At 40.6% G+C, this 16336-nt stretch overlaps 1 protein-coding gene across 2 annotated transcripts in view; it reads right to left on the bottom strand.

Moving 5' to 3' along the window:
* Positions 1-3035: 3035 nt before the first annotated feature.
* LOC139366864 (mitogen-activated protein kinase kinase kinase 22) overlaps positions 3036-16336 on the bottom strand; it is a 98097-nt gene continuing 84796 nt past the window's right edge. For both annotated transcript variants that reach the window (XM_071104560.1, XM_071104561.1), the window contains exons 16-18: positions 13389-13518; positions 4802-4979; positions 3036-4593 (exon numbers count right to left, since the gene is read on the bottom strand). In XM_071104560.1, the coding sequence (XP_070960661.1) occupies positions 4365-4593; positions 4802-4979; positions 13389-13518 (537 nt within the window). In that variant the 3' untranslated portion in view covers positions 3036-4364. The remainder of the gene's footprint in view (positions 4594-4801; positions 4980-13388; positions 13519-16336) is intronic.

Raw genomic sequence — 16336 nt, 5'->3', positions numbered from 1 at the left:
GTAGATGTCCTCGGTACAGGGAGACTTCCATCTACAGCAGAGGGGTAGGTCCTCAGTACAGGGAGACTTCCATCTACAGCAGAGGGGTAGGTCCTCGGTACAGGGAGACTTCCATCTACAGCAGAGGGGTAGGTCCTCGGTACAGGGAGACTTCCATCTACAGCAGTGGGGTAGAGGTCCTCAGTACAGGGAGACTTCCATCTACAGCAGAGGGGTAGGTCCTCGGTACAGGGAGACTTCCATCTACAGCAGAGGGGTAGGTCCTCGGTACAGGGAGACTTCCATCTACAGCAGAGGGGTAGAGGTCCTCGGTACAGGGAGACTTCCATCTACAGCAGAGGGGTAGAGGTCCTCGGTACAGGGAGACTTCCATCTACAGCAGAGGGGTAGAGGTCCTCGGTACAGGGAGACTTCCATCTACAGCAGAGGGGTAGGTCCTCGGTATAGGGAGACTTCCATCTACAGCAGAGGGGTAGAGGTCCTCGGTACAGGGAGACTTCCATCTACAGCAGAGGGGTAGGTCCTCGGTACAGGGAGACTTCCATCTACAGCAGAGGGGTAGAGGTCCTGGAGTGATAAAGTGGCTGAGAAATCCACGTTCTATTTGTGCTAATGTAAAGGACGTCATGCTGCTTGCTTAGCGAGTACCTCCTCGTCCCGACTTGGCCCATACCTGGACTGAACTCGGGACCTCTGCCTTGCTAGCACGCGTGACCGACCGCACTCCTGAAGCATCTTACCAGTCGGCGCCATGTGAAAAGCTAGCTAATCGCTGGTGCAAGTGGGGACAATTCAGGCTGAAGAGTAAGTATCACACATCCACTCGGGTTACACTTACTTTCCACGCATTGGCATTCCAAACAACAGAGTACAGTTGGAGACGGAAGTTTACATCCACTTAGGTTGGAGTCATTAAAACTAGTTTACATCCACTTAGGTTGGAGTCATTAAAACTAGTTTACATCCACTTAGGTTGGAGTCATTAAAACTAGTTTACATCCACTCAGGTTGGAGTCATTAAAACTAGTTTACATCCACTTAGGTTGGAGTCATTAAAACTAGTTTACATCCACTCAGGTTGGAGTCATTAAAACTAGTTTACATCCACTTAGGTTGGAGTCATTAAAACTAGTTTACATCCACTCAGGTTGGAGTCATTAAAACTAGTTTACATCCACTTAGGTTGGAGTCATTAAAACTAGTTTACATCCACTTAGGTTGGAGTCATTAAAACTAGTTTACATCCACTTAGGTTGGAGTCATTAAAACTAGTTTACATCCACTTAGGATGGAGTCATTAAAACTAGTTTACATCCACTTAGGTTGGAGTCATTAAAACTAGTTTACATCCACTTAGGATGGAGTCATTAAAACTAGTTTACATACACTCAGGTTGGAGTCATTAAAACTAGTTTACATCCACTTAGGTTGGAGTCATTAAAACTAGTTTACATCCACTTAGGTTGGAGTCATTAAAACTAGTTTACATCCACTCAGGTTGGAGTCATTAAAACTAGTTTACATCCACTTAGGTTGGAGTCATTAAAACTAGTTTACATCCACTTAGGTTGGAGTCATTAAAACTAGTTTACATCCACTTAGGTTGGAGTCATTAAAACTAGTTTACATCCACTTAGGTTGGAGTCATTAAAACTAGTTTACATCCACTTAGGTTGGAGTCATTAAAACTAGTTTACATCCACTTAGGATGGAGTCATTAAAACTAGTTTACATCCACTTAGGATGGAGTCATTAAAACTTGTTTACATACACTTAGGTTGGAGTCATTAAAACTAGTTTACATCCACTTAAGTTGGAGTCATTAAAACTAGTTTACATCCACTTAGGATGGAGTCATTAAAACTAGTTTACATCCACTTAGGTTGGAGTCATTAAAACTAGTTTACATCCACTTAAGTTGGAGTCATTAAAACTAGTTTACATCCACTTAGGTTGGAGTCATTAAAACTCGTTTTTCAACCACTCCACAAATTTCTTGATAAAAAACTATAGTTAGGACATCTACTTTGTGTAATTGTTTACAGACAGACTATTTCACTTATAATTCGCTGTATCACAATTCCAGTGGGTCAGAAGGTTACATACACTAGGTTGACTGTGTCTTTAAACAGCTTGGAAAATTCCAGAAAATGATGTCATGGCTTTAGAAGCTTCTGATAGGCTGATTGACATCATTTGAGTGTGGATGTATTTCAAGGCCTACTTTCAAACTCAGTGCCTCTTTGCTTTGCAAGTCTGGTTCATCTTTGGGAGCAATTTCCAAACGTCTGAAGGTACCACGTTCATCTGTACAAACAACAGTACGAAGTTTAAACACCATGGGACCGTCATACCACTCAGGAAGGAGATGCATTCTGTCTCCTAGAGATGAACGTACTTTACAGCAAAGGACCTTGTGAAGATGCTGGAGGAAACAGGTACAAAAGTATCTATATCCACAGTAAAACGAGTCCTATATCTACATACCCTGAAAGGCCGCTCCGCAAGGAAGAAGCCACTGCTCCAAAACTGCCATAAAAAAGCCAGACTACAGTTTGCAACTGCACATGGGGACAAAGATCGTACTTTTTGGAGAAATGTCCTCTGGTCTGATGAAACAAAAAGAGAACTGTTTGGCCATAATGACCATCGTTATGCTTGGAGGAGAAAGGGGGAGGCTTGCAAGCTGAAGAAAACCATACAAACCATGAAGCACAGGGGTGGCAGCATCATGTTGTGGGGGTGCTTTGATGCAGGAGGGACTGGTGCACTTCACAAAATAGACAGCATCATGAGGCTGGAAAATTATGTGGATATATTGAAGCAACATCTCAAGACATCAGTAAGGAAGTTAAAGCTTGGTCGCAAATGTGTCTTCCAAATGGACAATGACCCCAAGCATACTTCCAAAGTTGTGGAAAAATGTCTCAAGGACAACAAAGTCAAGGTATTGGAGTGGCCATCACAAAGCCATGACCTCAATCCTATAGAGAATTAGTGGGCAGAACCTACAAACTTGACTCAGTCACACCATCTCTGTCAGGAGGAATGGGCCAGAATGCACCCAATTTATTGTGGGAAGCTTGTGGAAGGCTACCCGAAACATTGGACCCAAGTGAAACAATTTAAAGGCACTGCTACCAAATACTGACTGTATGTAAACTTCTGACCCACTGGGAATGTGAAGAAAGGAATAAAAGCTGAAATAAATCATTCTATTATTCTGACATTTCCCATTCTTAAAATAAATTGTTGATCCTAACTGTCCTAAAACAGGGAATCTTTACCAGGATTAAATGGCAGGAATTGTGAAAAACTGAGTTTAAATGTATTTGGCTAAGGTGTATGTAAACTTCAGACTTCAACTGTACATGGAGTTGAAAGTTATCACAAAACATGTTCTGGATTTCAGGCTGAGGACTGATTCACTGGCTAAGAAATCCATGTTCTAGATGGGGGAGTTATTTTTGTTTCCAACTCTGGGAAGAACAACGAGTATTACTGAACTCTCTTCGGACAGTTCTGTGCTGGTGAACAATACACTGGGATAGAACGAAACATGGCACAAACGTGGATTTAAACAGGCTGGTCAGCGTAGGAGAATTGCTTGCTTATACACGGCGAGTAACCATTCACAACAATACAAATGTTTGGTATTTTTCTCCAAACAGTGGAATAAAAAGAAACATTTCTCTCATTATGAAATTATAAAAATGTCAAATATATTTACAGCATCTATTTTTTCCTGTTGATTATCCTGCAATGGGGCACCTACTGAATACATGCTATAAAATGTGCAACAGTCTCTTTCCGAATTAGAAAGAGTGCTAATGTTGTAGAAACAGGGTCATTCTGTAAATGTACATGAATGCTATTTTACAACACGTCATTGTAAGGCGTTTGGCAATTCAGACAAAACTAAATGTACATATCTCAGGTCAAAGTATAGACATCAACTGTTAAGGTAACTGCAAGTGTTCATCTAGGATGTATTACAAACATTGTTCACAATCCCCTTTGAAGCAGAATATTACTCAAAGACAACAGGGACACTAGATGACTAACTTACAGTCCTGACAGGTGGGATGTATTTTCAGAGTTTGCTCTTAACCTAACAGAATATAGAAGGTGACCACTGATCACAAGACAGACAAAATATAGGAGAGATTAGGGCTCAGGTTATGATCAGGTCTGGGGTCAGTTAGCTGGTGAAGGAGAGAGACTGGGGCTCAGGTTATGATCAGGTCTGGCATCATGGTGCTGGGCCCTGGAGTGGAGTGGTGCTGGGCCCTGGAAGCCTGGAGGACTGGAGCTGTGGAGAGGCCTGGGAGGCAGGGTGGCCCTGGGGGTGTTAGAGGTCAGGGTCAGAACCCCCCTTGGACGAAGGGGTGTGAGAGGAGGTTCTCGGCCGTGGGACGCCACTTCTCCTCTATGAACACCTGGCGCACAAAGTCCCGGGCGGCCTCGGAAACACCCTCAGGGAGGAAGGGCTTGGTGGGCTGCGTGGCTATCTTAAAGATAGCTGCCATGGCCTCGTATTCCGCCCAGGGAGGCTTCTGGGTAAGCATCTCCACCACTGTGCACGCCACAGACCTGACAGACAAAACACTTTATGGAGACAGAACCACTTCATCTAGTACATCAGGAGACAAACATGAGAAATAAATCACCTTTAGTGTATATTCTTAAACAAGGCAAGAAAATCAGGAATTTGTTTCACAATTTGATATCGCAAAATGTTCTTATAAAAGTGTGAATGGCACTAAAAAAACGGACTGCATTATGAGTCTATGCTTTTTACCAGACATCAGCTTTGCGTCCGTATCCTTCTCCGTTGATGACTTCTGGGCTCATCCAGTAAGGTGTGCCGGTGACGGATTTGATGCCAGTTCCTGACATGCAGATGGTCTGGATGCGTTTACTGGCCCCAAAGTCCCCCAGCTTTATGTTGCCAGTGGAGTCTCTCAGGATGTTGGCACCTAGAGGACAACAGAGAGTATGAAGAAAAATACTACCACTATATAATACAACCACTATATATTATAACACTACTATAATACTACCACTATATAATGTAATACGACCACTATATAATGTAATACTACTACTATATAATACTACTATAATACTACCTCTATATAATATAATATTACCACTATATAATATAATGACACTATAATACCACCACTAAATAATGTAATACTACTACTATATAATACTACTATAATACTACCACTATATATTATAACACTATATATTACAACACTATTATAATACTACCACTATATAATGTAATACTACTACTATATAATACTACTATAATACTACCGCTATATTATAACACTATTATAATACTACTACTATATAATATTACTATAATACTACCACTATATAATACTACTATAATACTACCGCTATATACTATAATACTACCACTATATACTATAATACTACCACTATATATTATAACACTATTTTAATACTACCACTATATAATGTAATACTACTACTATATAATACTATAATACTACCACCATACAATATAATACTACCACTATATAATATAATGATACTATAATACTACCACCATACAATATAATACTACCACTATATAATACTACTACTTCATAATACAAAAATAATACTACCACTCTATAATACTAGCACTATATAATATAATGCTACTACTATAATACCACTATATAATATAATGATACTATAATACTAGCACTATATAATATAATACTACTATGATACTACCACTATATAATACTACTATAATACTCCCACTATATAATATACTACTACTATAATACTACCACCACATAATATACTGCTGCTATAATACTAGCACTATATACTATAATACTACTACTACTACTACTACTATATAATAGTACTATAATACTAGCACTATATAATATAATGATACTTTAATACTACCACTATATGATATAATAATACTATATAATAGTACTATAATACTACCCCTATAATACAACCACTAAATAATATAATACTACTACTATATAATACCACTATAATGCTACCACTATATAATACTACCACTATATAATACCACTACTATATAATACTATAATACTACCACTATATAATATAATACTACTACTATATAATACTACTACAAAGATATAATATAATACTACCGCTATATAATATAATAGTACTATAATACTACCCCTATATAATACTACCACTATATAATGTAATACTACTACTATATAATACTATTATAATACCACCACTATATAATACTATTATAATACCACCACTATATAATATATTACTACTATAATACCACCACTACATAATATACTACTGCTACTATATAATACTACTATAATACAACCACTATATAATGTAATACTACTACTATATAATACTACTATAATACTACCACTATATAATATATTACTACTATAATACCACCACTACATAATATACTACTGCTACTATACAATACTACTATAATACTACCACAATATAATATACCACTATAATACTACCACTATATAATACAATACTACCACTATATAATACTACTATAATACTACCACTATATAATACAATACTACTACTATATAATACTATATAATACTACTATAATACTATATAGTATATATATATGATATAATACCACTACTATATAATACTACTATAATACAACCACCATATAACACTACTACTATATAATACTGCTATACTACTATCACACCATCACACCATAATATAATACTACGATAACACTACCACTATATAATATAATACTACTATAATACTACCACTATATAATATAATACTACTATAATACTACCACTACATAATATACTACTGCTGCTATATAATACTACTATATAATACTACTATAATACTACTATATAATACTACCACTATATAATATGCTACTGCTATTATATAATACTACTATAATACTACTATAATACCACTATATAATACTACCATATAATACTACTATAATACTACTATATAATACTACTATATAATACTACCACTATATAATACCACCACTGTATTATATAATACTACTATATAATACTACTATACAATACTATATAATACTACCACTATATATTATAACACTATTATAATACTACTACTATATAATATTACTATAATACTACCACTATATAATACTACTATAATACTACCGCTATATACTATAATACTACCACTATATACTGTAATACTACCACTATATATTATAACACTATTATAATACTACCACTATATCATGTAATACTACTACTATATAATACTATAATACTACCACCATACAATATAATACTACCACTATATAATATAATGATACTATAATACTACCACTATATAATACTACTACTTCATAATACAAAATAATACTACCACTCTATAGTACTAGCACTATATAATATAATGCTACTACTATAATACCACTATATAATATAATGATACTATAATACTTGCACTATATAATATAATACTACTATGATACTACCACTATATAATACTACTATAATACTCCCAATATATAATATACTACTACTATAATACTACCACCACATAATATACTGCTGCTATAATACTAGCACTATATACTATAATACTACTACTACTACTATATAATAGTACTATAATACTAGCACTATATAATTATACTATAATACTACCACTATATGACATAATACTACTATATAATAGTACTATAATACTACCCCTATAATACGACCACTAAATAATATAATACTACTACTATATAATACCACTATAATGCTACCACTATATAATACTACCACTATATAATACCACTACTATATAATACTATAATACTACCACTATATAATATAATACTACTATGATACTACCACTATATAATACTACTATAATACTCCCAATATATAATATACTACTACTATAATACTACCACCACATAATATACTGCTGCTATAATACTAGCACTATATACTATAATACTACTACTACTACTATATAATAGTACTATAATACTAGCACTATATAATTATACTATAATACTACCACTATATGACATAATACTACTATATAATAGTACTATAATACTACCCCTATAATACGACCACTAAATAATATAATACTACTACTATATAATACCACTATAATGCTACCACTATATAATACTACCACTATATAATACCACTACTATATAATACTATAATACTACCACTATATAATATAATACTACTACTATATAATACTACTACAAAGATATAATATAATACTACCACTAAATAATATAATAGTACTATAATACTACCCCTATATAATACTACCACTATATAATGTAATACTACTACTATATAATACTATTATAATACCACCACTATATAATATATTACTACTATAATACCACCACTACATAATATACTACTGCTACTATATAATACTACTATAATACAACCACTATATAATGTAATACTACTACTATATAATACTACTATTATACTACCACTATATAATATATTACTACTATAATACCACCACTACATAATATACTACTGCTACTATATAATACTACTATAATACTACCACGATATAATATACCACTATAATACTACCACTATATAATACTACTACTACTATATAATACTACTATAATACTACCACTATATAATACAATACTACTACTATATAATACTATATAATACTACTATAATACTATATAGTATATATATGATATAATACCACTACTATATAATACTACTATAATACAACCACCATATAGCACTACTACTATATAATACTGCTATACTACTATCACACCATCACACCATAATATAATACTACTATAACACTACCACTATATAATATAATACTACTATAATACTACCACTATATAATATAATACTACTATAATACTACCACTACATAATATACTACTGCTACTATATAATACTACTATATAATACTACTATAATACTACCACTATATAATATGCTACTGCTATTATATAATACTACTATATAATACTACTATATAATACTACTATAATACTGCCACTATATAATACTACCACTATATAATATAATACTACTATAATACTACCACTAGTCTCGTCACACATGGACCATAATATTTCCACACAAATTAGAGAAAGTAGCTAAAAAAAAGTGATCTGCCATTGACACTGGTACAGACAGACACACAGACACACAGACAGAGACAGACAGACACACAGACACACAGACAGAGACAAAGGGACCTATCACGAGCTTAGAGGTCCTTCCTGAGGCCTCTCTTTTGCTCATCTCTCAAAACAAATCAAACTTGGTCACATGCGCCGAATACAATAGACGTAGACCTTACCGTGAAATGCTTACTTACAACCAACAATGCAGTTCAAGAAAGATAAAATATTTACCAAATAAAAAATAAAGAGTAACACAATAAAATAACAATAACGAGACTATATACAGGGGTTACTGGTACCGAGTCAGTGTGCGGGGGTATAGGTTAGTCGAGGTAATTTGGACATGTAGGTAGTGACTATGCATAGTTAATAAACAGAGAGTAGCAGCAGTGTACAAAACAAATGGAGGAGGGGGGGTCAATGTAAATAGTACAGTGGTCATCTGATTAGTTGTTCAGCAGTCTTATGGTTTAGGGGTAAAAGCTGTTGAGGAGCCTTTTGGTCCTAGACTTGGTGCTCAGGTACCGCTTGCCGTGCGTTAGCAAAAATAACAGTCTATGACTTGGGTGACTGGAGTCTTTGACCATTTTTAGGGCCTTCCTCTGACACCACCTGGTATAGAGGTCCTAGATGGCAGGAAGCTTGGCCCCAGTGATGTACTGGGCTGTACACACCACCACCTGGTATAGAGATCCTGGATGGCAGGAAGCTTGGCCCCAGTGATGTACTGGGCTGTACACACTACCTTCTGTAGTGCCTTACGGTTAGATGACGAGCAGTTGCCATACCAGGCAGTGATGCAACCAGTGCTCTCGATGGTGCAGCTGTATAACTTTTTGAGGATCTGAGGGCCCATGCCAAATCTTTTCAGTCTCCTGAGGGGGAAAAGGTGTAGTCGTGCCCTCTTCACAACTGTCTTGGTGTGTTTGGACCATGTTAGTTCGTTGGTGATGTGGACATTCACTCTCGAACCCCTACACTACAGCCCCGTCGATGAGAATGGGGCAGTGTTCGGTCCTCCTTTTCCTGTAGTCCACAATCATCTCCTTAGTCTTGATCACGTTGAGGGAGAGGTTGTTGTCCTGGCACCACATGGCCAGGTCTCGGACCTCCTTCCTATAGGCTGTCTCATCGTTGTCGGTGATCAGGCCTACAGCTGTTGTGTCATCAGCAAACTTAATGATGGTGTTGGAGTCGTGCCTGGCAGTCATCCTTACTCGCACCTCCAATCCCATACCTCTTTACCTCCACCTAGTCACATACCTCTTTACCTCCCCCTCCAGTTACATACCTCTTTACCTCCACCTAGTCACATACCTCTTTACCTCCACCTAGTCACATACCTCTTTACCTCCCCCTCCAGTTACATACCTCTTTACCTCCACCTACAGTCCCATACCTCTTTACCTCCCCCTCCAGTTACATACCTCTTTACCTCCACCGACAGTCCCATACCTCTTTACCTCCCCCTACAGTCCCATACCTCTTTACCTCCACCTACAGTCACATACCTATTTACCTCCACCTACAGTCCCATACCTCTTTACCTTCACCTACAGTCCCATACCTCTTTACCTCCACCTCCAGTCCCATACCTCTTTACCTGCACCTCCAGTCCCATACCTCTTTACCTGCACCTACAGTCACTTACCTCCACCTACAGTCCCATACCTCTTTACCTCCACCTCCAGTCCCATACCTCTTTACCTGCACCTCCAGTCCCATACCACCTACAGTCACATACATCTTTACCTCCACCTACAGTCACATACCTCTACCTACAGTCACATACCTCTACCTACAGTCACATACCTCTTTACCTCCACCTACAGTCCCATACCTCCACCTACAGTCCCATACCTCTTTACCTCCACCTACAGTCCCATACCTCTTTACCTCCACCTACAGTCCCATACCTCTTTACCTCCACGGGGAGTTGAGTGTAGCAGGGTGTTGCGTTCCCTCCAAGAGGCGTAACATAATGGGGGCTCATCCGGGATCATTAAGCCCATCGGACCCTGGTGCTCTGAGCTCTCTGTGATTGGTGATTGAGGTGTGATGGTGGGTTGTGAGTTTGGATGACTTGTTTAGTTTATGTGCGTGTTTAGTAGACTGCAGTGTACAAGATGGCTGCCTCAGCCATCTCCATCTTCATTGAAGCGCCCTCTGTTGATCGGTTGGTGGGGTTGCGTAAAGTAGACCTTTTCATCCCTGAGAAAGCCCTAATGGCTGAGCTTTTGGTGCTAGTCAGGGAGGGTTTAGTGAGAGAACGAATTCTCTTATTGAAAGATGATGAGGGGGAAGTTTCAGGAGAGGAGACGGGTAGACCTCCCGATGCCAAGTCGGAGGACAGGGCGGAGGAAGGGGTTGCTCGTACCCCCTTTATATTGCCCTGACCTTTTATCTTCTGCTTTGGGTCGTTCAGATGGGACCACTAGGCTGAAGGTGAGGTCACCATCCCCAAAATGAAAAGTTTGGGTTTAGTCAAGTCTTTGGCTCGTCTGTTGGACCGAGTTGATTCAACCGAGTTATTGATTCATTTGGGAAACCAGATCCTATCTATGCTCCGATTATCTCTACCGGTTGTATTTCCTTAACTGGAGAACAAGCTAATCAAAAGCCCATACAAATCTTATGAGACACCAAGGCGGAGCAGTCAGTTATTGTTACTGATGCTCTCCTGAAACATATTGTGGCTCTCGCATGTCATATTACAGGGGATAGAGACCGTACCTGTACCATTACACTGGGTCCACTTAGTGTCAGACTTGGTATCAGGACGTTTCCGTGTTGGTGTAGTGTCTACACTGCCAGTAAAAGGAGTCCCATTGCTACTAGGGAATGATATCACTGGTGGTAACATCACTCCTGTGTTAGAAGTAGTAGACAACCCAGAAATCAAAACTACATGTGGTGGATTTGTTCCATTTTTGAGAATATTGAGGTAGAAGACGATGCACCGAGTATTCCTTCTGCAAGGCCGACAGTTTTTTACCCTTGTAAAAAAGCAAAATCGCACCCCAATTACATTTTTCTTTTGTATGTCACCCCCGAGAAGGTGATCAAAAAGGAGACCGACTTCGCAACGGTTTTGCTTCGGTATGTTTTGCTTCGGTAATTTCCATTGAGGAAACTAAAACCAGAGAGACCGCCTACTTTATGGAAGCAGGAGTTTTGATGCGGGCAGCTCATGACACCGTTGGTGACTGGAGTGAAGTGTGTCAAGTGGTTGTTCCTACACCGTTCCGTCAGCAGGTGCTGTCACTCGCCCATGACCAGGCGTGGTCCGGACATTTGGGGATTAGAAAGACTTATAACCGGGTCCTTCGTCATTTCTTCCGGCCAGGTTTGAAGTCTGACGTGCTCCTATTGTGTAAAACATGTCACGTATGTCAACTCACTGGGAAAGTGAATCAAACAGTTCCTCGAGCGCCGCTCTGCCCGATTCCTGTGGAAGCACCTAGTGAAGTTCTTCTCTACGTTTGGACTCCCCAAAGTAATCCAAACTGATCAGGGATCCAACTTTGTCAAAACTGTTCTCAAATGTGTTAAAGACATTGTGTATTTCCCATCAGGTCTCCAGCCCGTATCATCCAGAGAGTCAAGGGGCTCTCGAACGCTGGCATCAGACGCTGAAGGCGATGCTACACAAGTACTGCATGGATACCAGTACCGTTGGGACGAGGTCCAGTGCGCCCTGTAACTGGTAAAGTAGAAGCAATTGTTGCTTTTCCTGCTCACACAACTCGCCGCCAGTTGCGCAAATTCCTGGGGAAGGTAAGGTACTATCGTACATTCTGTAAGAATTTCTCGACGGTAGTAGCTCCCCTTTCAACTCTGCTTAGTCCCAAGGTAACATTTAAGCGGTCCCTGGACTGTAGCTATGCTTTTGAGGCCGCCAAAGCTCCACTTTGCACAGAGATCCTTAGGCCCATTGGCGTGTCATTGATTTTGTTCAGTATATTCTCCTATGTTGTTGTCTCAGACCGGACAGACCTTCAGGAAGCATTTCTCTCACTCTACACCGGTTGTTTAACAATGAAATGGGATTTGATTTGACAGATACACACACCATCCTGTAAGTCTGTCAATATGACCAGACCGTTGATATCTCTGTTTACGATCATGTTGCTGTGTTTCAATATGACCAGACCTTTGATATCTCTGTTTACGATCATGTTGCTGTGTTTCAATATGACCAGACCTTTGATATCTCTGTGTACGATCATGTTGCTGTGAAGGTAGAAGACTCCCTGGAGGATCTGTCTGGTGTAGCGCCGCGTCACCTTCTCTGTCAGCGCCCCATATGCCTTCAACTGGTCCTTAATGGAACCCTGAAATAGACAGAGAAACTGGTCAGACCAGACGGAGAGACGGGACAGAGATACCGAATAGACAGACAGACGACCACAGACACACCGAGAGACGAGAAAGACACCAGACCGACCGACCGACAGAGAGGCCAGACCGACAGAGAGGCGAGACCGACAGAGAGGCCAGACCGACAGAGAGGCCAGACCGACAGAGAGATCAGACCGACAGAGAGATCAGACCGACAGAGAGATCAGACCGACAGAGAGATCAGACCGACAGAGAGATCAGACTGACAGAGACCAGACGGACCGATCGACGGGGGGACCAAACCGACCGACGGGGGGACCAGACAGGTGACCAGTTAACTTAAACATGTTTTATTATCACAAACACCAGATAGGTGTACTACTACTACTACGGCTGACCCTGTACAACAACACATTACCCTAGTAGTATGATAGGTGTTGTTTTGCAGGGTCAGCCATAGTAGTATGATAGGTGTTGTTTTACAGGGTCAGTCATAGTAGTATGATAGGTGTTGTTTTACAGGGTCAGTCATAGTAGTATGATAGGTGTTGTTTTACAGGGTCAGTCATAGTAGTTTGATAGGTGTCGTTTTACAGGGTCAGTCATAGTAGTATGATAGGTGTTGTTTTACAGGGTCAGTCATAGTAATATGATAGGTGTTGTTTTACAGGGTCAGTCATAGTAATATGATAGGTGTTGTTTTACAGGGTCAGTCATAGTAGTATGATAGGTGTTGTTTTACAGGGTCAGTCATAGTAGTATGATAGGTGTTGTTTTACAGGGTCAGTCATAGTAGTATGATAGGTGTTGTTTTACAGGGTCAGTCATAGTAGTTTGATAGGTGTTGTTTTACAGGGTCAGTCATAGTAGTTTGATAGGTGTTGTTTTACAGGGTCAGTAGTATGATAGGTGTTGTTTTACAGGGTCAGTCATAGTAATATGATAGGTGTTGTACAGGGTCAGTCATAGTAGTATGATAGGTGTTGTTTTACAGGGTCAGTCATAGTAGTATGATAGGTGTTGTTTTACAGGATCAGTCATGGTAGTATGATAGGTGTTGTTTTACAGGGTCAGTCATAGTAGTATGATAGGTGTTGTTTTACAGGGTCAGTCATAGTAGTATGATAGGTGTTGTTTTACAGGGTCAGTAGTATGATAGGTGTTGCTTTACAGGGTCAGTCATAGTAGTATGATAGGTGTTGTTTTACAGGGTCAGTCATAGTAGTATGTTAGGTGTTGTTTTACAGGGTCAGTCATAGTAATATGATAGGTGTTGTTTTACAGGGTCAGTAGTATGATAGGTGTTGTTTTACAGGGTCAGTAGTATGATAGGTGTTGTTTTACAGGGTCAGCCATTTTGTCTGTGCACTGCTTGGACATCAGGGCCCATTTTGAGCAGTTTATTGTTTCAAAACAGAATGCCCTCAGAGGGCTTGCATTCCTTAACACCGTCGCCTGGCAGCATTCCCTTCTCTTCCTGTTTTCAGTCCTCTGAGGGGAAACGAGATCTGCTCAGTCACACCTGTGACGCACAACAGACAGACCCTCACCAGGGAAACCTAGGAGCAGGCCCCTTCCCTCTCTCCCTCCTCTGCTCCGTTCTGCCCCGTTCTCCCCCCTCTGCTCCGTTCTCCCCCTCTCCCCCTCTGCTCCGTTCCCGCCCCGTTCTGCCCCCTCTGCTCCGTTCTGCCCCCTCTGCTCCGTTCTGCCCCCTCTGCTCCGTTCTGCCCCCTCTGCTCCGTTCTGCTCCCTCCGCTCCGTTCTGCTCCGTTTTGCCCCCTCCGCTCCGTTCTGCCCCCTCCGCTCCGTTCTGCCCCGTTCTACCCCTCTGCTCCGTTCTGCCCCGTTCTCCCCCTCTGCTCCGTTCTGCCCCCTCTGCTACGTTCTGCCCCGTTCTTCCCCCTCTGCCCCGTTCTGCCCCCTCCGCCCCATTCTGCCCCCTCCGCTCCGTTCTGCTCCCTCCGCTCCGTTCTGCCCCCTCCGCTCCGTTCTGCTCCGTTCTCCCCCCTCCGCTCCGTTCTCCCCCCTCCGCTCCGTTCTCCCCCCTCCGCTCCGTTCTCCCCCCTCCGCTCCGTTCTCCCCCCTCCGCTCCGTTCTCCCCCCTCCGCTCCGTTCTCCCTTTCCTCTTCACACTTTTGGTAAAACAGATAAATTACTCCCTGGCTGGTGCCAGTCCACCTCCATCCCTCCACCCCTCCACTCCTTTCAGAGGCTGATAGGATCCAGCAACGTAGCCAGACCTGACACACTGACTTGGCCCCAGGCCACTGACCAACACCCTTCTTCCTCTCTGCCAGCTAACCTCAGAGAAGTATAAACATGTCCCACGACCAGACAATGTGTGACTAAGACACTTAACCTCGACACCGCCTCAGTTACAGCTGGGATATTAATAACAGGGGCCACTAGGGCAGAGAGGACTGGGACAGTATGGGGAGAGGGCAGAGAGGACTGGTTAAATAAAGAATTGGGACTGGGGTAAAGAGGGGTAGAAAGGACTGGGGTAGGAAGGACTGGGACTGGGGTAAAGAGGAGGGGGTAGAATGGACTGGGGTAAAGAGGAGGGGGCAGAATGGACTGGGGTAAAGAGGAGGGGGTAGAATGGACTGGGGTAAAGAGGAGGGGGTAGAATGGACTGGGGTAAAGACGAGGGGGTAGAATGGGCTGGGGTAAAGACGAGGGGGTAGAATGGGCTGGGGTAAAGACGAGGGGGTAGAATGGGCTGGGGTAAAGACGAGGGGGTAGAATGGGCTGGGGTAAAGACGAGGGGGTAGAATGGCCTGGGGTAAAGAGGAGGGGGTAGAATGGGCT

The sequence above is a fragment of the Oncorhynchus clarkii genome, chromosome 15 (assembly GCF_045791955.1).
Source record: "Oncorhynchus clarkii lewisi isolate Uvic-CL-2024 chromosome 15, UVic_Ocla_1.0, whole genome shotgun sequence".
NCBI classification, from domain to species: Eukaryota; Metazoa; Chordata; class Actinopteri; order Salmoniformes; family Salmonidae; genus Oncorhynchus; species Oncorhynchus clarkii.
The sequence above is the reverse complement of the archived record's forward strand: the minus strand, read 5'-3'. Positions and strand labels throughout refer to the sequence as shown.